The 21,728-nt window shown below is 32.0% G+C and overlaps 1 protein-coding gene and 1 long non-coding RNA gene across 2 annotated transcripts; one reads left to right on the top strand and one right to left on the bottom strand.

Annotated features, from left to right (window-relative positions):
• Positions 1-1,862: 1,862 nt before the first annotated feature.
• Positions 1,863-7,564, bottom strand: LOC18095447 (gamma-glutamyl hydrolase 2). The gene is made up of 10 exons (XM_006370044.3): positions 6,971-7,564; positions 6,487-6,573; positions 6,189-6,278; positions 5,306-5,400; positions 4,512-4,572; positions 3,766-3,855; positions 3,624-3,686; positions 2,925-3,013; positions 2,193-2,285; positions 1,863-2,087 (listed from the first exon to the last, which is right to left on the bottom strand). The coding sequence occupies exons 1-10, from the start codon at positions 7,424-7,426 to the stop codon at positions 1,991-1,993; spliced, it is 1,221 nt and encodes a 406-aa protein (XP_006370106.2). The 5' UTR covers positions 7,427-7,564; the 3' UTR covers positions 1,863-1,990.
• Positions 7,565-16,482: 8,918 nt separating this feature from the next.
• Positions 16,483-17,385, top strand: LOC112326662 (uncharacterized). The gene is made up of 2 exons (XR_002980557.2): positions 16,483-16,786; positions 17,060-17,385. It is a non-coding gene; the product is annotated as an uncharacterized LOC112326662 (long non-coding RNA).
• Positions 17,386-21,728: the final 4,343 nt, after the last annotated feature.

Genomic DNA, 21,728 nt, shown 5'->3' with positions numbered 1-21,728 from the left:
TCTCTTATGATATTTATATAAATCATTAACTAAAATTAAACACCTTTCTAGCATTTTTGTTGATTATCATTGACTCTTTTAGTTTGATTTTTAAAAAATAAATAATTACTTCCGATACAATTAGTTTTTATTAATCAAGATCAAACATATTATATTTGAACTTAAATATAAAATACATATACGGTGTTAAATACTATAAAATACATGTTAAATTAAAAATTTTCACAATTAATATTGAATTTATTTTTATTTTATTCCCTTAAATTTTTAAATTATATGAAATACTAAAATAGATTTTATAGAATTATTTGCAACAAAGAGTAAGTGTATTCCGAGTTATAGCTAGAAGACAACTATCATAGCGATAAATTTTTCGCTCAAGATTCCAGCCCCATGCTGTAGTCTAGATTCAGTCTTTTCTCACTTGCAAGTAAATGAAATTAACACAAACAAAGCAAGTAAATTCTTTTCCAACTTTTTATTAACTATTAATAAAGGAATATATATAAATTCGTGTGTGTAATATATACAAAACTTACTTGCAGCCTATTTATAGAGCTATTACTCCCCCCCAGCAGTTTGCTCTTGTGTTCCTCCTCCATGAACTTAGTGATTCTCTCTTCAAACAAGGCCGCAGCCAGTTTGCAGAACTTAGTTGCCTCAAAAGCATTTTCAACCATGCTCCATGTTTGTCTGTCTCGTCATGTTCTCATGATCTGGCCAAGTTCTTCCACAACTAGTCATGCTTGTAACTGCCATCTCACTTTTACCCGTTTGCAGGAAAGATCAAACATGACCTTTACATTGATTGCAGTGACGAGGGAGTTTATTTCATCGAAGCCCAAATGAAAACTTTTCACCTATCAACATTTCTTGAAAAAAACGGGGAGCCACTTTATGCACCAGTTCTTTCCCTGAAACCCAGCAGATTCATCAAAATTAGGTAATTATGTTCTTCTGGTTGAAGTAAACACATTTGTGCGGCGTTATAGCTATTTGTGCTGGTGTTTCTCACAATGTCTTTGATGGGGCATCATTTTGCACCTTTATGAAAGCTCGGTCAACTACTGCTTGTTTTACATCACAAGCAGCATATCCCAGTTTTATTGCTCCATTTCTCTCAGCCCGCTATGTTCAGAAAAGGAAAGTGTGCTTGGAGAAGATTTGTGTTTGATGCATTGGCGATAAGACAGCTCAAGGCAGAAGCAAGTTGATCCCTGTTTGTCCAGTCCCCAACTTCAATTGAGGTCGTGCTAGCAATTATCTGGACAAGTGTCATAGTTGCTTCAAGAACAGGAAATGACTCAAAAAGTCGACCTTTGCCTGAACATAATATTGGAAATCTTCTTTGGAAAGAACCTGTGTAATGCAAAGCTAGTGACAAAGTAGAATTGGATGCCTTAGTGAGCTATCTAAGGGAAGCCGAGGGGAAAATTGACAGCCAATTCATGGCAGAAATACATAGCGATGAAGGGTATTTTTTCAAGGTTATCCAGCCACTGAAAGAAAGGAGAAATGTTTTCTGATGAGAATTGTGATTATATCACAGCTGCCAGTTTGTATAAATAAAACGTGTTGATATAAAGCTGATTTCGGCTGGGGTAAGCTATTTGGATGGGCACCAAGGCATTCATCACGCATGATTCAATGTATTTGAATTACATTGGTTTGATGGAAACAATAACGGGAAATGGAATTGAAGCATGGGAGAGAATGGATGAACAAGACATCATAGTGTTTTGATGTAATATGCAGGTACTTTACATCATAGTCAAACAGGGTCACCAGTGAAGTTATGAGTTATGACTAGGATGCTGTCATACATCTTAATTGGCAGTGGCGTAATGTCAATACTGAAAGCATTTGCGAACACAAACCATCATGTCTTGAATTATTAACAAATGCACTTATTTCAGTTCGATCTTAAGCTTTACATTGTTGATAATGATACAATTTATGTGTTCAGACTTCAGTGCTGAGTCTCAAATATTTATAATTTCACACGTCCATGACAATTACCATGCGCACACCTCGTATTGTTTGGTGTTTCTGGTTCTGCGAAGATGTAAACTTCATCATATCCCTTCCTACAGTAGGATAAAAGAAGAAAAGCAAATCAGAAAATGCAAGTGCCAACCTTGGTAACAATAAATTTGTGTGCCAAACTTGGTTCTCGGAGTCAATTCACTTACCCAGCTTTCCCACAATATGTGGGACTGTAATTGTAAATTAAATTGTCAAGTACCTTCCGAGCAGGTGGCCTGTTCAAGGACTTTCTAGCTTCACTGCAGGCACAAAACAAACATTGAAATCAGTTTTTTTTTTTTTTTTTCATCTCATTACTCTGCTGTGAACAACAAAGCACCATAGATAAATGAAAAGGTTCACGAAGCAGGCCAGACCATAGGACTTTAATTTCCTTCGTTTGGACTTCTGACAGGGTTCTCAGAAAATAAACACAGCAGAACACAAAAGTTTCAATATCAATATTGATAAGGGTAGTATAGAATGAATTTAATCAAGATTATTAGTTAAAATGTCAAAATGTTAAAAATACAGTGTTTATGATTTTCAAATGCTACTGGTTGTATTCGATACAACCACTGTAAACAACTTCAAATATATCTAAGCTTGCGTGTATCATTTGATCATTCTGGTACTTTCTGTGTTTTGAAAGGTCTGAACATGAACTATGCCTTCATATTTTCTGCTACAAAATTTCCATGAATACTAAGTTTACAACAGAAGGAATTAACCAGCCTTCTTAACATGCATGTGAATGAGTAGATGATTTATTGGAGCCTGTTTAAAATATGCAAAACCTCAGTTCAGAATGTCCAAGGCTCAAAGTACATCCTCAGCACATCTCATAAAAAAAGTTTGCAGCATAAGCTAATAACTTTTCAGCACAACAAAATCCTCACCTAACAAAGAAGTTGGCAACATGTTGGGTCACTTGAATGGCATCCTCTGAGTGTGGAATCATTGATAACCCCCATTCAAAAGCATTTTTCTGAAATGCATTTGGATTTCAGTCACTAGTAATCCTACTACCATAAGCAAATTTTGAAAAACAAAGGAGAATCGACACTTGTGCACCATACCATGACGATCGATTGCTCAATTATGTTTAGAAATTAAGCTGAGCTATAAAAATATTATGATGTTATTTTATCCCCTGCCACCTCCCACTGCTCCTTTTGCTATGGTAATGCTAATAAAATAATTGCCTACATTGTTTGGACATTAAAGCCACTTTAATGTTTTTAAACTAAATACCCAAATTGATCTATGTAAAAGTACCAGACCCAGCTTAAACACATACACGCAAGACTTTCTTATATGATGACCAGGTTTGCATGTATTCTACATATAGAAGAGTAGGAGTGTAATACAAGGAGTGAAAATTGACAAAAATTTCTCCTGTAACTACAAAGCACAAACAGCTGCATCCATTATCCCACACTAATTTTTTTTAGGGTATACAGGACTTGTCATCCTTCCTGAATTTCCTGATTATCTAAATCCATATTTTATACTTCAAGTATGGAATTTGCCCATCCAAAGATGTATCTCCACAGAAAAACACAATGGCTCTAATGCAAAGCACATGATAGCAATACCTCGGGATGCCATTGGAAGGCAGTCACAGGATAGTTGCGTGCTTGTACAGTGGAGACATAAACCTAAAATAGATGTTGGGAAAAGAATTAGAATTCTTCAAGTGTATAGAAAACTACATCACAAAATTATTGCATCCATTACCTGGTTATCTTCGTCTGCACTATTAGTCAGGATCTCAAAGAAACTAGATAGATGTTCATTTCCCTGAAACCGTTGTGGTGAGATGCCATACTGTTGCATTGGAAGATCAGATAAGTTAGATAAAAAGGGGAAAGCAGCCTTTGGATTAGTATTCTAATTTGAAAATAAAAGTAGAATATTAAAGATTAAGACGGCATTGATGCAACAGTCATGTTCAAGGGCAGGTGGCAAAACTTAGAATTGGGAGATGTAAACATTCAAGTATCATCTCCCCAATCCTGTCTAAATTATGGAAATGCAAAACATAAATATTTCCCAAGAAAGTGGAAACTCCAGATCATACTCTCCTGACAACAGCATCATCGTTCCGTCTTCCACTCGAGTGATACTCATCAGCCAGTATATTTTAGTTTACTTTTGAGGGACGGTTCTTCAGTATAAGAGTATTAAAATATGGCCAGATATGGAGGAAAGTCTAATTTACATTTTCCTTTTTGGCTTCAAATTTAATGAATATCAAGATATTCTTAGATCTCCAATCACGAGGAAATGGATAGGTAATGCTGGTTTATAAGACAGAACACTGCACCAAAATAAATTTTTTTTAAATATAGTCCTTTTTAAAGTGTAAAATGTCATATATTACAGAAATCTAAACAAAGAAAGAAACAAGAAACAGAGCATCATGTGTCTCTATTTGACCATGCAACCAAAGTCCAAAGGTACTACCAGTTTTGTGAACTCACATGATGGTTTTGCATGACTAGGCAATCTGTACTCAACTTTTTAAGCAAAACTGGAGGAAATCTGCAAAGGAATATTGATGTTAACTAGCAGTTTTTTGCTTGGTACAACTAAAAGTATCATTTTGCCAATATTGAATAATTATAGAACTTCTTTAAGAAAAACAATTCACAATAAATGCCAAAGTAGCTAGGCAAAACAGTTCCTGACATGATAACAAAAGACCTCCATTTATCCCTTGCAGATTGCATAATGCCACATATCATGCTTCGCAGTGTGCAAACTGGATAATACAATTTGACACTACATCATCTTGTAAGTATTCACTTATTCAGCACACATCCATATTGGATATTAGGTAACTATATCAAGTTAGGACATCTTCTCCATGCCAGTAACCAAGTCACACAAAAATAAAGGGTAAGCATTTGGCATGTCAAAGACGAAATTGAGATAACAGCATGTTAAGAATTAAGAAGTAAAACAAATAATGATGATCAAGGAACTATTAATTGGGATTCAGAACAGTTATCTTACATATAAAAGAATTTGAAAAACTCTTTCGTTCAGTTATTGACAGAAAAGTTAATTGGTATTTACACTGTTTACAAATTCATTAATATCCTTTTGTGGCTCTATAAAGAAACTAAAAACTTGGTAAGAAAATAAAATTACATGCATCATGTTTGATAAATGCAAAAAATTGAGAATGTTTATACAAACTGGTATAAGAGAAATGCTTGAATTTTACCAAAGCTAACGAGATGGAGGGGGGGGGGGATTACAGCATGTATACCTCTGAAACACAGTTCCTTCGATACTTATGTTTTCCATAAATTGAAGAGTAGAAGCCTGATCAGTTGCATTATATGTTTCCAGAATTTGATTGTCCTATTTTCAAGGAAAAATAAAAGTTATGCTCATAACATTTCTCAAGTGGGACTTGTAAGAATTTCCACTAACAAGAGTGCACTAATATTTGAAACAACTACTCGGACATTTTGACATTGATGGATGATAGAGTAAACAAAACAATTACTCAGACATTTTTCTGGCAATAACTTTACCACCAACATCATCATTGCACTGTAAGGCCATATTTAATTTAATTATACATCTCACAGAAAAACAAAACCTAAAGTTTTACCTCCTCTCAGCATACAATCAGGTTAAGCAGCAATAGAAAACAACAGAAATAACCACCTAGAACAAGAACAATAACATTAGGAATAAAGTTTGAGACATGTAGCTTGGCAACGCAAAACAAATACCAATTGCTGTAGAAAGGGTAACAGACTCGACAGATAGAAAAGGGGTAGAAAACCTAGAATCACCAAGCTAAATCCCAGATATCCACCAGGGCTTCCTCGAATCCAAGAGAGAAAGCGGAATCCACAGTGAAACACTGAAGGAAATCCACCGCTGTAAATTGAAACTGAAACTCTCAATTTACTGTCACTATGGCAAAAGATATACATAATGTGTGTACTTACAGGCACACCAAAAGTCCTGAAGAGTCCTAATCACTATGGACTATATATTTTAAATAACATATAAATTGGTAATCCTTCTTCTCGCACGGAATCAGTCTGTCAAAATGGAAAATATGGGAATAATTGGAATGGGAATGTCTGATCATTACAGGCTATATATATACATATGTTTTGGCCATATATTACCTCACTAATGATCATTGTCAGAATTTCAAAGCCTAAGCAGATGGCATACACTGGGAAATGGACGCCTGCATCATTCCTTGCTAAAACTTCCTGCAAGTACAAGATGATTGTACTGACAACAGTTAGGGGGGAAAACTAAAAGTAGAAAATGCCATGTCTTCTTTTATTCTTTTTGGTGAATTCTAAACATATTGCAAACGTGGGATGCATCGTCTTGCAAAACAATTTTTTTTATTGAAATAATTTTTTTATTGAAATCAATTTTAGTATGGAAGGTTTGTTTGAAAAAATTACCTACCTTGAAAATTGCCTTCGCAGTGTCGAAGTACAAACCAGTTTTAGCCCAACCTCCAGTAAAGAGCACTCCATTTACCAGATTGAGCTTCTGTAATGCAACACCAAACAAGCAAGCTTAAGTAACATTTATAAATTACTAAGATTATAAAATAATGATAACATACCCCTACACCGTGCAAGCATTGCATTCAAGCCAGACTATCCCTTTTAATGATCATGCACAAAACTTCAAAAATTCAGATTTTGTTTTTGTTTAATTTCATTTTCATTTTCTTTTTCATCAACAAAGTTTCTAACTCCAAATCATTATCTCGAATAAGCAAATACTTAATTTCGGAATTACTTAAAAGTTCTCTCAATTACAACCGTTTTAAAAAAAATCCCTTTTCAGTTTCCACTTCACTTCCTCTCCAATCTAATCTTATCATATGATCCAACCCACTCTAAAATCAATCTTTGCACTTCTCCTTAAAGAATCTAGATACCTCAAAAAGAATCTCTCTTGGCTCGTTATAAATCAATGGAATAATCCTAGCACCAGCTGATTCAACAAACTTCACGTACGACGCCGCAATATACGAAGCGTTCGTCGCGTTATTAAGCCTCCCGGAGGCACCGTCCCCCGGATGACTCAAAATTCCAATCACCGGACGGTAATTCAGATTTGTGTCGGGGGCCGGACACTTAGGCGCGGAAGGCGAGTCATCGGCGAGTTGACTCGGGAGGAGAATCGAAGGAGAAGTTGTAGCTGTTGCTGATCGAGCTAGGGTTAGCTCTTTAGAGAGCGAGATTAAGAAAGGGATCCAAAGGTAATTCCACATATCTGGGGAAATAGAAGATGAGGTGGAGGTTGAGGGGAGAGAAACGGAGGTGTCGTTTTGGCGATCGGAGGCCTTGGTTGTAGGGGTAGAAGGGGAATTAGAGAGGAAGTGGGACGGCATTTTGGGAAAATTGGTAGTAAAGGAAGTTAGGGTTTTTGAGAGGAGGAGGCATGCGAGAGAGGGTATTTGACATTGAAGAGAGAGGAGGGGGGACGGTACTGGCGGGGATGCGAGGAGACGGTGAGAGTGGCGAAGTGAGCACGGCAAAATGGACAAAAAGGAAAGGTCAGGCAGTGATTACGCAAGGATGACAAGTGTGATTGGACAATCAGAAACCAGTTATCTGCTTCCACGTGTATATGCTGTCGTCGTCTTTATATTTAAGGGGTAAGAATGTCCATTTATTTTATTACTTTTTTTTATTTAATTTGAAGGACAGAATATATAGGAAGATTCCAGACAAACATATCGGGACAGATTTTATTATTTTATTATTATTTTTTAATTAATATTAATGTTAACGAGTTTCTTCGTATCTCAATTAATTTTATTGATCTAAAATTAATAATAATATAAGTCTTTAGTGACCTTAAAGTTTATGAAACTCAAACTAATAATATCTAAAAAACAAACACATGACCTGACTAATTGAGATATACCCTTTATAATTTATTAAATTTTTTTTTTTGAGGAAGGCATATAATGATATGTGTTGGGTGTTCATCTATTTATTTTTCCCATTAATTAATTAATTAATTAGGTGCTGTTAGTTGTCATTAGAAAGACGTATTTCTTCCATATTATTTTTGGTTTTCTACAATTGTATATTGCTGCTATCCTATCCACAATATATATCAAGAGATGCTCTTCTTCGCTTTAAAAGATGGGAATATGCAAACTACAAACCGATCTTCTTTCTTTGTTTTTTTAGCCCAGTTTCTTTTCTGATAAAGGCCTTCTTCAAATAAAGGGTACAAAATTGTGTGAGATCGAGAGATGATAACTTGTGAGGAAAAGTAAATAAGAAAACAAATCTTTACATGGAAGTTCTTACAACAAGAGAAAGGAAGGCAAAGACTCTTTCAAGCTCTTAAAAGGGATTAAACACTACAATTTATATATATTTAGATTGTTAATTATACTTAGACTAGTGATAAAAGAGATAATTTTTTTAATTTATATAAAAAATAAACATTGTTAGCGGTGCATAAGTTGCTTGTTTCCCAGTCAATTAGCATGTATGAACTATTTAAAATAAGTTTTAAAATAATTGATGAAAATATACCATGAATGCTTCCATTCTTCTTCTTCTTCTTTGTCGAAATCAGTGTTCATTAAGCATGCTCTGTGAATTTTTTTAATCTATTTTTCTATATATAAAGAACTAGGTTCTACAATTATTACTATTTTAAAGTGTTTGAAATTTTACATTGTTTATTTTACTTTTGTTTTAATTATGCTATGCAATTATTTACTAATTAACTGTAATTATTAATATATAATTAGTTAAAAAAATTTAACTGATGTGATTTTAAAACTCAAATTTATATTGTATTTTTCGTGTCGTGTAAAAACAATCTTGGTATTAATTTTTACCAACATCATTTTATTTTTTAGTTTACACTGTTATGAGCTATTATTTAAATAAAAAAGTAAAATTTTTGAATTAATTGTTAGACAATTCATTTTTATGAGAAACTTTAATTAATGAGAGAGAGAGAGAGAATGTGATGGAAAAAAAGAGCTTGAAATAAAAATGGAGGGGACAATGAAATAAAGTGTAAGAGAGAGAGAGAGAGAGAGAGAGAGAGATAGAAAAAGTTGAAGTTGAAAAAAGATTGAGTTAGAGTGAGAAAAAAAAAAGAAAGAGAAGAATAAACATGTCATTCATGGGATCAACTGAATATTCAATCTCTATTATATATTCAAGTATAATATATATGTAGGCTCACGAGTCCACTTTGCAGCTTGCCACCACCCATTATTCAGCAAAAGAACGCTGTAAAACTCCACAGTCTACACCTTTATCGCAAGTGTTCAAACTATGATCAACTGGGCCAATCTCAAGTAGACGCAAAAGACTTTAATTAGCATTTTAGCCAAAGCAGGAAGGATGTTCGAAGAAATGCAGCTTTGAAAGAATTATGAGCGCTGACATTTGGTTAAAAAAATTGAAGTCTCTTCTTTTAAATCATTTGATGATTCCGTAGTTAAAGAATAATAATTAATAGCATTTCTGTAATATTTAATTTAAATTTTTAGTTTAATAAATTTTTTTAGAAATCCCTCAAATATTACCGATGACTTTTTAATCCATTGATGATTTCGTTTGTAAAAAACAATAATTAGCAGCACATTGATAAGTGAAACAGTTCTCATGGTCTTTGGAATATATTGACAGACACATTCTGTAGGTATACTCATATGTAATAAACACCGTGAACAGTATCAGAGAGAAGAGGAATAGTTCCTATAGTTTTTAGGATATATCAACGAACACATTTCGTCGGTATACCTGTATGTAATGAACACCTTGAACACCAAAGAGAAAGAGAACAGTTCTCATGGTCTCTGGAATATACTGACGGATACATTCCCCCAGTAATATTGTCTATAAAAGTTACACGTCATCGTACTGTTTAACTTTTATTTTTCATTTCTTATTTTCTCACTGCAATTCCCTTAGTATATACCGAGATAATTTTTCTGTCGGTATTTGCCGATGGATACGAGTATGTAAAATTTTGTCGAAAAAAATCATCCCAAAATACTGATAGAAAAATTTCATCGGTATTTTTATTTGTATTTACTAATTTTCTGGTAGTGAACCAAGTTGTTTCTTCGTTCTTAGAGAATGCAAATGGTGTGTGTGCGTGTGTGTCTGTACGGGTATTGTTAATCCTCTAATTTCATTTATCACCGCATAAACAATTAGGGGGCGATAAAGTCATGAAAACATCATATTGGATTTGGATTTTAAATAGCTGCATCTTGAGTTTAATGTGTATAGGCTTTATTTCTAGACTTGATATTCCTTACAAAACAAGTCTTTATTACAATAGGACCCTCCAATATTTAAGTCAATAACTTATAAGAGAGAAGGAAAGTTGTTTACTTGATGAACCAATATATTTAAATAGCTGCATCTTGAGCTTAAGATAATGAATATTACGATGAACTTGTTTTCTGCTTGATTTCTTGAATGGACTTGGTAGAATTGTCATTGTTTACTTGATAAACCAATATATTTATACCCCTCGATCACTTAATCTTATCTCATGGAGAGTGAAGTAATAATTAAAAATAATTGATTTTCTTGGTAAGTGAGTTGAAAAATTGAGTAGTTGGTTATTGTTTATTTCTATGCCATTGATGGAAAGGTTAGCACTCACATTATGAGAAAATTGATAAATACAAATGGAAATATCAAGGGAATATTTCCGTCGGAAATTTACCGACGGATTTTACCGATGGCAATATTCCCTCGGTATATACCGAGGGAATTACAGTGGGAAACAAAATAAATAAAACAAAGAAAAAAAAACATTTACGTGATGATTTTACCAACGGAATTACCGACGAAATAAATTCCGTCGATAAAATTCATTGGTAAACTGTGAACACTGTTTATCATGTCAATTAAAAAGGGGAATCACCGACGGAATTCCATCGGTATTTTTCAAAGAGCTCTAGAACTGTTCATTTTCTAATTTCACTGTTAATTACTGTTCTTTACAGACAAAATCACTGACGGATTGAAAAGTCGTTGGTGTTATTTGGCGGTTTTCTGAAAAATTTAGATTAAATTAAAAATTTTAATTAAATATTACATACGGAATCACCGATAGAATGATTAAAAATATTAACATTTAATTATCCGTCAGTAAAACCATCGGTAAAACGCCCCAATAAAAAGCCTAGAATCCTTAATTTCACAACAAACCGGTCTCCTTTCTTCTTCTTCTTCTTCCCCATATGTAAAAAACATCAATATTCATTTCTTTTTCTTCTCTTCTCTCCTCAACTCTTTCTCTTCTCCCCCATGCTCAGGTATGTCTTCTTCTCCTTTCTTCTTTTTTCTTTTCAATTTTTTTTTTAATTAGTATATACTTTATGAATTTGTTTTTTTTTTCTCTTCTTGACTTCACTTGCAACTACATTAAGGTATGCTTTTTTTTTCGTGCTTTTTTCACTATATTTGTTTTTTTATTTTATTTTTAATTGTTTTTGTTATTAATAATTGTATGAATGTTGTTGTAGGATTTGTTTTTCATATGAGATCAATTTTTAGTTGATTTATTTATAGGATTTTTAAATTTTTTTTATATGAATTTTTTTAGTTGAATTTATTTGTTGCAAATTTGTTTGAGTTGATTTTCTTCTTCTTTTTTCCAAGCATTTTGAGTATTATAGAGTGTTGATTTATATTAATTTAATTATTTTATAGTTTTGTAAAATAGATTTAAAAAAAAATATTTTTAAATAATTACCGACGGAATTACATACAGTATTTTGCCGAGGGAAATACCAACGGAATGAAGTGGGTAATTTGTTTTTGCTCGCTTTTTCCATCAGTAAATCTATCGGTAACAATATTTTTTTATTATCAACGGATTTACCGACGGACAAAATATTACCGACACAAGATTCACCGATGGAGCATTTTCATCAGTGATTTTGTTGGTAAATTAATTATCAACAGAATAATAGTGCAAATACTGACAGAAAATTCTGTCAATAAATTTAAAGATTATGGTAGTGTAAATGGTAATTGGTATGTGAGATTGACGCCCCTTCAAGGAGATAGGTTAGCGGGAAAGCCAATAACAAGGAAGTAGGATTCTTTCGAGGAAACATGTTGATAAAATTTTCTTTGGGGACTATATAGATATAAAAAGATCACACAAATAATTTAATAGATTATTGAGGATGTGGTCTCTGCACAATAATTCATATTCTCTCGTTTCTTACGATTTGTCTTCAACTGATCACTGTCTTTAAATCCTAATGAGAAGAAAAGGTGAACGATTGAAAGAAGGAAAGAAAGGTAATTCCACCCGCATTATATACAAAAATAAAGTTGGGCAATCATGCTAGCATTACCGAGCCCACGAGAAGAACATGTCGCTTTTTGCATTATTTGTGAGGGGACCTCACACACTTTATGGAGTCAAGTCACACTATATATATATATATATATATAGACACGAATGTTAAAGGCTTGGGTGAGCTATAACCTAGATCAAGATTTTATCAATATTTTTTGAATGTAAAATAAAATTCATAATTCTTGATTGAGTTATCAAAATATTCTGAAAATTTGCATGAAACCTTCTAATATGATGTTTTAGCTTGACTTAAAATTTTAGAGTTTTTTGGAGAAATTCAGAAATTTAATGAAAAATCATAATTTGACCAGTTTTACGTTATTGGACGTAATTTTCAATCCAACCATCGGATTGAGCTGAAATTTTACGAGGGATCTTAAAATATATTGAATAAAATCCGGTTAAAATTTTAGGATGAACGGAGCTTGGTAATGCTAACAAAAAAAAAATCCAAGGAAAAAAAATAAGATTAAAGTGAGAGAATAACCTTGTAAACTTACAAAGTCCAACTTATAAAACACTAATCTAAGGAAGAATCAAGTGAAGGAAGGAGGAATTGAAAGAGGAAAAAAATTTCATTACTTTATTTTCTAGTTGACATGAGATTGTTATTTTATCTCGGTTGAGGGGTTGTTACAATATCGATTTAGATTCAATTATAGATGAATTATATTCCACAAAACATCGAAGAATGTAACTTTAATAGTGAATTTATTTTTACTTTCACTTCAATTTTATATTCTTTAAATTTACTTGTTAATATTTTGGATAGTGTATTTAAATTTAAATTTTACTATTACCTTCAAAAATTTATGTACATAAGTTAATAATTGATTTTAAAAAATATTTATATATTTATTTAACAGCTCATGACAGGAAAATTCCTGGCTCCACCCTTATATATATATATATATATATATATATATATATATATATATATATATATATATATATTACTCAAACTTATCTTTTTAAAAATATACATATATTGTGGTTTCCTAAAGTACATATAGAAAACGCTAAAATCTCCCATTGGTGAACAGTAGACAGGAAAACTACTGTTGAGGTCAATGAAGTCATCCATGCTTTCCATTATAAAACCATGCCTCAAGTCTCACTAGGACCTCATAAGCTAGAGTATAGTAGATAGATTTAGAGTTCCAGAGCATTTCAGAGAGAAAAAAACTTCTCCATTATGGCTTGCATGTCTCTGGTGGCCGGTGGCTTCATGCCAAAGTCGACCTTGGTCCGCATGCCTAATACCAGGCTATGCTACCAGCGTAAAACTTTGATCATGTAGGTCAAGTTTCCTATGCATGTGGCTATATATTTGGAAATTTTCTTGTCATTTCGCTTACGAATTTCTGGATCTCATTCCAGTCCAGTACTCAAATAAGTGATGAACATGCATTTGACATTTTTTTTCTTCTTTATTTCCTTCTTTTTTTGGTCGGGTTGAGCCGTGAGGGTTTTCTTGGGCTAGATTTAATCTTCTTCTTCTTCTTCTTCTTCTTCCTCCTCTTCTCGCCGGGGCTATATCAATAGTTTCTTAACCACTCAGCTGATAATTCAGAAATCATTTTCATGTGTTTGCCGAACAAAAATATGTTTTTAGATTATAAAGGAAATTTTGAAAGAGTTTGGTTTGTTTATAAAAACAAATGACTGACAGCAAATTTAACTAGGAATTATTTAAGGTCTTTCTTTAATGATTATCGTTAGTGACAGTCACTTGATTTAGATATGAAATCTCACTAATTACGTCCATGTCATTATCCTTTAATTTCTTCTTGTGTGTGATCAGAAGTGCTGGACGTGGACCTGATGTTAGTCACGGGGGCGGTGGCCAAACCAACAATGGAGGACGCAAACCCAAGGATGCGGCTAATGTTGCAAAGGAGAAGCTCCCTCTTGGCGGCTTCAACAGTGAAAAAGAAAAGAAGAAGAAAAGCGAAGAGAAAGTAGACGATGGCACTACGGTGGACAATGAAGCCACTGGTTAATGGTCAATTAAAAGGGGCAGGACTGTACGGTGAGCTGGGCTTGCCATGTAAACAGTGCTGAAAGATTGATATTATTAGTAGGGGGACTCCATCAGGTGTGTTTCTGTTCTGGCAGCTCTGAACTGCCTGCTAAGAAGCAAAATTAGGTCGCCTAGTTGTGTGAAGTAGTAGTACTGGACGTCGAGTTTTTTTTTTTTTTCCTGTGTTGCTTGAGAATGACAAGATATGTATATAGGTTTGGATTGGATTTTAGTAGCAGAAGTTAAGTTTATGCAGTATGTAGTAGCTATGGCTTGGACTTAAGGTGTACGTAGTTGCTTCTGTATGGAGAGCAAAAATTGGTTCTCCACTGCTGTACTTCTCTCTATTATATTTCTAATGTATTTGTGAGTGATTGCAGTAATGTATTTTTTTTTAAATGTTGTGTGGCTGGAAATTTATTAAAATTATATTTTTTTGATTTTTTAAAATTATTTTTATATCAAATATCGTATCAAAACAATTTAAAAATATATAAAAATTAATTTTAGACAAATAAAATCTCAAATTTTACCCGGCTCCCATTTACTATGCAATGTAAAACAGGGCTACAAGTCAGACAAAGGGTGCTTGACAGTGTGGTATCGGTTGTTTTTTAAATAACTTTTTTGTGTCGAAATACATGCCAATGATCATATTTTTTTATTTTTTAAAAATTATTTTTGACACCAGCACATCAAAACAATCCAAAACGTACAAATCATATTAAATTTTAATAAAAAAAAATTTAAATTTTTTTCTCTAAAGTAAAGTCGTACCATCGTTCATGTATTTTTATTCAATATGTATATATAGGTCTATAATTGAGGTTGTTTGGTTTTCCATTTTTTTTTTTTTGGATTTGAGGAAATCTCATCCCCGAAAAGTGTATTTTGTGAGCCCAGGTGAGCGAATAAAACCCCGTCTGTCCCAGGCTCTTACCAGAGGTGCACGCCGTGACTCGAACTCAAGACCTGCTGTACAGATCTCAAGTCCTTTACCATTACGTTACGTCTCTTGGGGACTTGGTTTTCCATTTGCTAAACTTATTAATCGAAAAAGCATATCAAATTAACTTTATATTTTTTTAGTTTTCTTTTCAGTTGTTTTGACCTGAGTCATATTTGATGAATAATGACGATCATATATATATTTTTGCTTCAGAGTCTTTGAGGAGTTTATTACAGCAGCTCTTCTAAGATGGCCGGATCAAACTTACATGTCTCGGGCAGTAGCACTCTACTTTTAAGGAAATTAAGCATATTAAATTTAACTAGTTAGATTTTCAGTTTATTTTTTAAAAATTATTAATTTTAATATTATAAATTTTAGAGCTATTAAAAATTTATCTAATTATTAATTTTAAGTTCTCAAGAAAAGATTAATCAAGAAATACATGTAATCTGATGTGTACATCACAGTTTAAAAAAAATTCCCTGATGGACTTCTCGATTGAAGATGAACATTAAAATATGATATTTTGATATGAATATTCTATTGAAAAAGAAAGCTGATGACGAAAACATCAAATAGAATGCAAGTCAATGCAAGTCTTTGACAAGAAACTTGCCGACAATATGTTTCCGTCGGCAATTCTATTAATATTTTAATTATAGGAGAAAGTTCATGATTGTTTTATAATTTTCTGATGGTGATTATAATAACACCTTTAAACTTCTTTTTGGGTCCAGGTCTACGGTCTTTTGAGCCTCCTTGGGGCAGTTTCCAATCATCTTCTCTTTGTAAAATGAAGCCTTAATGTGGAGTCAAATCCTGTTCATAGTTGGGAGGAAAGAAAAAAATTTCAAGGCAAAGGCTAGCGAAGAACGCACGCGTATGACTGCTTGAGTCGGGGTCAACACGTCATGGAATGGAGATACATTTTTGGATAAGTTATGACTTGTACCAATTTTGTCCTCATCTTGATACGGAAGTTGTAGAATTATATTTTATTTCGTACTATATTTTAACAAGTCAGACGCATGTAGGTTTAAAATCTATAATTAACGTAAGCTTCTGGCTTCTAGCAACTAGAAATATTAACCACGTGAAAGAGCAAGCGTGAAATTTTTATTTATTTATTTTATTTCGTTGATCATTCAGACAGGCTATACCACAGTATTTGAAGTAGCCTTTTGTTGGAGCTATTGCATATAAAAATCTGGCATCAAAACTCAGTAGGATCGATCACAGAGAGAAGCAACTGAATTCAGAGAGCTGTGAAGAAATTAAATCAGTGAGAAGTTCTTCATTTAACTCTGATCATGGCTCTAGTGGGTTCTGGTTTCATGCCAAATACCATGCTTACACTTGCCTAACTCCATCTCCTACCATCAGAAGGCTGTGACCATGTAAGTTGATCTTTCTGTTGTACGGGGAACTGCGAATTAGTTTATGAAAAAGAATATTTCTTGGATTCGAGTTCGACTAATGAGCGTCTAATTTAGAGCACTAGCTCGTTCTTTAATTAACAAGTGCCTATCGAACACTGGCTTGCTGAAACTTTCATTGATTCTTGTATTCCAAAATAATTTTCTCATGTCCTGTTAAACTGAGGTTTATATTCTATTAAGAGATGATTAGTTTTACTTGGAGTGAGCTATTTTTATGTTTTATTGGAGCAGAAGATGTGCAGCTCGAAAAGGGAGAGGATCGTGAGCAAAGGAGAATACGGGCCAAAAATCCATAATGTTCTTAGAATTTCAAAGAGGATTGAAGTTAGTGTCAGGGAAGAAAACATTGATCCTTTTGGCTTTAATGCTGTTGAAGATAATAAAGACAGCAAAAAGGATGATGCTTCAGCTCTAGAGTACTCAGAGGCCACTGATAAATTACTTTAGTAAAGCTAATGTTATGCGATCACTTTTCTCTGTTTTCCTTTTTAATATTATTTTGTACTTGATTCAACTTGGATTGCTCGTTGATCTAATTTGGTAAGATATATTCAATATATTATTATTTTAATATTAAAAAAAAAGGTAAGAACTTTGTTTTTTTTTAGTTTTTTTCCGAATTATTTTTAAACCAGCCAAGTTAATCAAGTCATATCAAATCAATTCCTATATAATTTAAAATTTATTTTTACCAAAACAAATAATTAAAACATTTAAATATTTTTTATATTAAAAATATTAAACTCATAGCATGAATCAATGATATAGTCAACTATATACCCCAACTTTATTTTCATTCTCTTAACAACCATGATGTATCCATTCTCTCTTCCTTTTCTTTTGGTTTCAATCTCTCAACATAGACACACCATCAAATCTCTATTTTCATCAATCTTGTTGTAATAGCATCCCACAAAAAATAGCGAAATCAAAGCCTTTAGTTAAAAGAAATAATATATATTAATGAAGAGCGAAATTTTCAAGAATTTTTTTTTAAAAAAAATTTAATGATATTGTCTTTAAATTAATCAAATCAATTAAGTCACATCAAATCAATCCTCATATAATTTAAAATATTAAAAGTATTTCTAAAAATGTTATATAATTTAGTTTTTTTATTTTTCAGGAATTAAATCAACAATATAAATTAATACACAGATGGTTTTAGTTTGTACCTTTTTGTGATGGAGTTTGTGCTTGTTATCAATTATTTTATCAAGTAGGACTATAAAATAAAACATATTCGAGGATGAGACAATGATGCTGTCTAAAGATGGCTGGGCAAGGCTCCCATGTTAGCGCGTATAGTACACGAGCCAACCAACTTTTCCTTCCCTCCACTTCAATCCCTAGTTCTCATATAATTCTCTAGTTCATTCTCTGAAATTAAATTAACACGGAGGAAAGGGGAAATAGAAAAAGAAGTATTGTGCACGTGCACATCATGTAGTTCAACTCTCTAATTGCTCTCCAGCCAACTAGTCCACCACCAGCTTAAGCGACTACACCAGCCCAAGCACATGCTCTAGACTAGGTCAAATCCCAACCATCTTGGAACTGAATCTAAATCCACTGCAAATTATCAAGAAGTTTAATGTCTGGCAGCAGAATTACTACTTTCAAGAAAGTTAGTATAACATAGTATTTCTCTTGTATAAATTTTAAATATTATATTTACTATTTTTTTCCAGCATATATCTTTAAAAGATATTAATTTTTCTTATAAATTACTTACGAGTACCAACCTTTCTATAAATGACACAATAAAGCATAACAATTAACACACCTATAAAAAAAAAATTATTATTCCTCATCGTTGCTTAATTTTCCATAAAAAAAATTAATTTCATGTGATCAAGATTATAAAATATATCGGGTTAGTAGATAAACTAAACACAATTACACAACACAAAACATGACTCTATAAAAACAACCATGCATTCTTCACTCTCCTTTTATTTCCATTACATTATTTTTTATTTTACATTTACTAATTTAAATATTGGAGAGTCGTTATCCCAATCACCCCATCAAACAGTCTTGAGAAACTCCAGATCTAATTTGAAATTTTTATATGTGAGTGTAATATACGGTAATGGTTTCATTTGTTTGGCAAGAAATCCACACACACACACACACACACACACACACACACACACACACACATATATATATATATATATATAAAGGAAATTGTTTTCCAATAATTTGCATCACTTGAAATAAGTAAACTTAAATTCAGAAAATCCAATCACTGTAACAAATCCTTTATTTCAATCTTATCTTGTTTGATCGTCGCTTATATTTAATATAATTGTTGAAGTAAACCTTTCATTTCAACTCTATATTGTTGATGAGACAATTTTGCAAGCCTCTCTTCTACTATATGTTTGTTTTGTTTCCTTGTGATGGTTAGATTTTACACAAGTTTTGAAGGCAGGGGAAGTTTAAGGCATGTCACATCTAATTTCATTGTTGAAGGGCGAATTTGACCGAAAAGTTAAACTAGAGGGACTACGAAATTCAAAAGACATATTTCACCTGGATTCGTTGAGGGGTACGAAAATCAACTAATTTTCTCATGATGTATGAGCTGCTGTATTTCCATTTGTTTTGACATGTGAAGCAGAAAAACTATGGAATTCAAAAGACAAGCTCAATCAATCCATAGTAATAGAAGCTCTTTCAGCCCACAAACTGAAGGCATTTACAGCATTCAAATGATAATTTAATTCCAAGATCAGTTGCTTCTACTGCTTCTGCATTTAAGAGAGTATTCCGATAAATAATAGAGTTCGAAAACGTGACTTAGATTACAGGGTTTTTTATCGGCTATTGGGCCTTTTTAAGCCTTTAATACCATATTATATTACATAATTGAGATTAGATTTTATTCTAAACATAACAATTTTATATATTATTATTATATTATAACACTATCTAAATGGTGTGGGGGATTACTGTCCCCCCACACCTAAATTACTGTGAATTACAATAGTAATCCACAGTGATTCTCCTCTTTTTTTTTTTTGCTAACTTTTCCTTTTTTATTTTTTTCAACTTTCCTATTTTTTCTTTTTTTTCTATTTTTTTTGTCTAAAATTTTTTTTGTTGATTTTACTTTTTAAATATTGATCTAGTTAAAATTTTTGCTTTGTAATTTTTTTCTTTAAAATACTGTGGATTGCTGTGATGTTTTTCCATATAGTTTTTCTATTTTATTTCTTTATTTTTTAAAATTATATTTGTCAATTTTTTTTAATATTGAGCTGATTGAGAATTTAGTTTTGTAATTTGTTTTTCTTTAAAACATTGTTGATTGCTACAATGTTTCTCCGCATGGTTTTTTTATGATTTTCTCCGAAATTATCTTTTTTTTTTAATTTTATTTTTTAATATAGAGCTGGTTAAAAATTACAGTTACAATATGTGAGGAAAACACTGTAACTTTCCTAAAAAATTACTGTTGATTGCTACAATGTTTTTTCTCACATGGTTTTTTTCTGTTTTTGTTATGTTTTTTCCTAAAATGATCTTTGTCAATTTTATTTTTTAAATATTAAGCTGGTTAAGAATTGTAATTACAAGTAAATACAAGTTTTTCCTCACAAAACACTATGGATTGATACAGTTTTTCCTCACATGGTTTTTTTCCAGTTTCTTTTGTGTTTTCTTTTTTTGTGATATTTTTTTCCAAAATTATCTTAGTCGATTTTTTTTTAATATTGAGTTGGTTAGAATTTAACTTTGTAATAAAGCTTAATCATGTGGGGAAAACATTATAGCTTTGCTCATAAAACATTATGGATTGCTACAGTGTCTCTCCGCATGGTTTTTTTTGTTATAATTTTTTTCAAATTATCTTTTTCAATTTTATTTTTTTAATATTGAGTTGTTTGTGAATTACAATCACAAGTCATTACAAATAAGGCTAAATCATGTGGGGAAGCACTGTAGCTTTCATCACAAAACACTATGAATTGCTATAGTGTTTCCAACATGATTTTTTTTCCTCTTTTTGGTGTTTGTTTTGTTATTTTGTTTTTCTAAAATTATCTCTGTCGATTTTTTTTAATATTGAGCTGATTAAGAATTTAGCTTTGTAATTGTTTTTGTTTAAAACACTGTGAATTGTTGTAGTGTTTTTCCATGTGATTTTTTTATGATTTTTTCCAAAATTATCTTTGTCGATTTTGTTTTTAATATTGAGTTGGTTAAGAATTATAATTACAATAAAGCTAAATCATATGAGGAAAGTGTTGTAGTTTTTCTCACAAAACACTGTGGATTGCTACAATATTTCTCTAAATGGTTTTTTATTTTATTTTATTAGGAAAAGCGTTATAGTTTTCCTCACAAAACATTGTCAATTGCTACAACGTTTTTTCTCATGGGTTTTTTCCTTCCAAAATTATCTTTATTGGTTTTTTTTTTTAATATTAAGTTGATAGAGAATTTAGCTTTGTAATTTTTTTTCTTTTTATAAACTGAAAAGTTAAATCATGTGGCGAAAGCACTGTATCTTTCCTCACAAAACACTGTAGATTGCTACAAATCATTTTGTTCAGTCTCTAAGTTTTTGATCACCAACACAACTTTCTTTTTCGTTATGAAATATTTGCTCAATCATACTTTTAATTTCTATTACTTATCTAGCACTGGTTCACAATTATAACACTATCAAGTGTATTTGTTTTATAAGCCCGCGGCAGCGCGCGGGCATGTCATCTCGTTGCTTATTTATACGATGTGAGATCGTTTTTCTAGCATTGTTAAAGAATTTTTGGTTTACATGATTTTTTAACACGGTATTATATTTTTGATAATTAGAATATTATAATTTTTATTATATTTTTTATAATTAAATAATCACAAGTTAGAATATTTTTATTTTTATTTT

Source organism: Populus trichocarpa, chromosome 1 (genome assembly GCF_000002775.5).
Source record: "Populus trichocarpa isolate Nisqually-1 chromosome 1, P.trichocarpa_v4.1, whole genome shotgun sequence".
Classification (NCBI taxonomy): Eukaryota; Viridiplantae; Streptophyta; class Magnoliopsida; order Malpighiales; family Salicaceae; genus Populus; species Populus trichocarpa.
This window is presented reverse-complemented; position numbering and strand designations above follow the sequence as displayed.

Excerpts from the sequence above, each read along its gene's own strand:
- LOC18095447 (XM_006370044.3), bottom strand. The coding sequence starts at position 7,426 with ATGCCGTCCCACTTCCTCTCTAATTCCCCTTCTACCCCTACAACCAAG. Across the intron at positions 6,574-6,970 it reads CAAGAGAGATTCTTTTTGAG|AAGCTCAATCTGGTAAATGG; the intron begins GTATCTAGATTC and ends GTTGCATTACAG. Across the intron at positions 3,856-4,511 it reads TAGTCATGCAAAACCATCAT|TATGGCATCTCACCACAACG; the intron begins GTGAGTTCACAA and ends CCAATGCAACAG.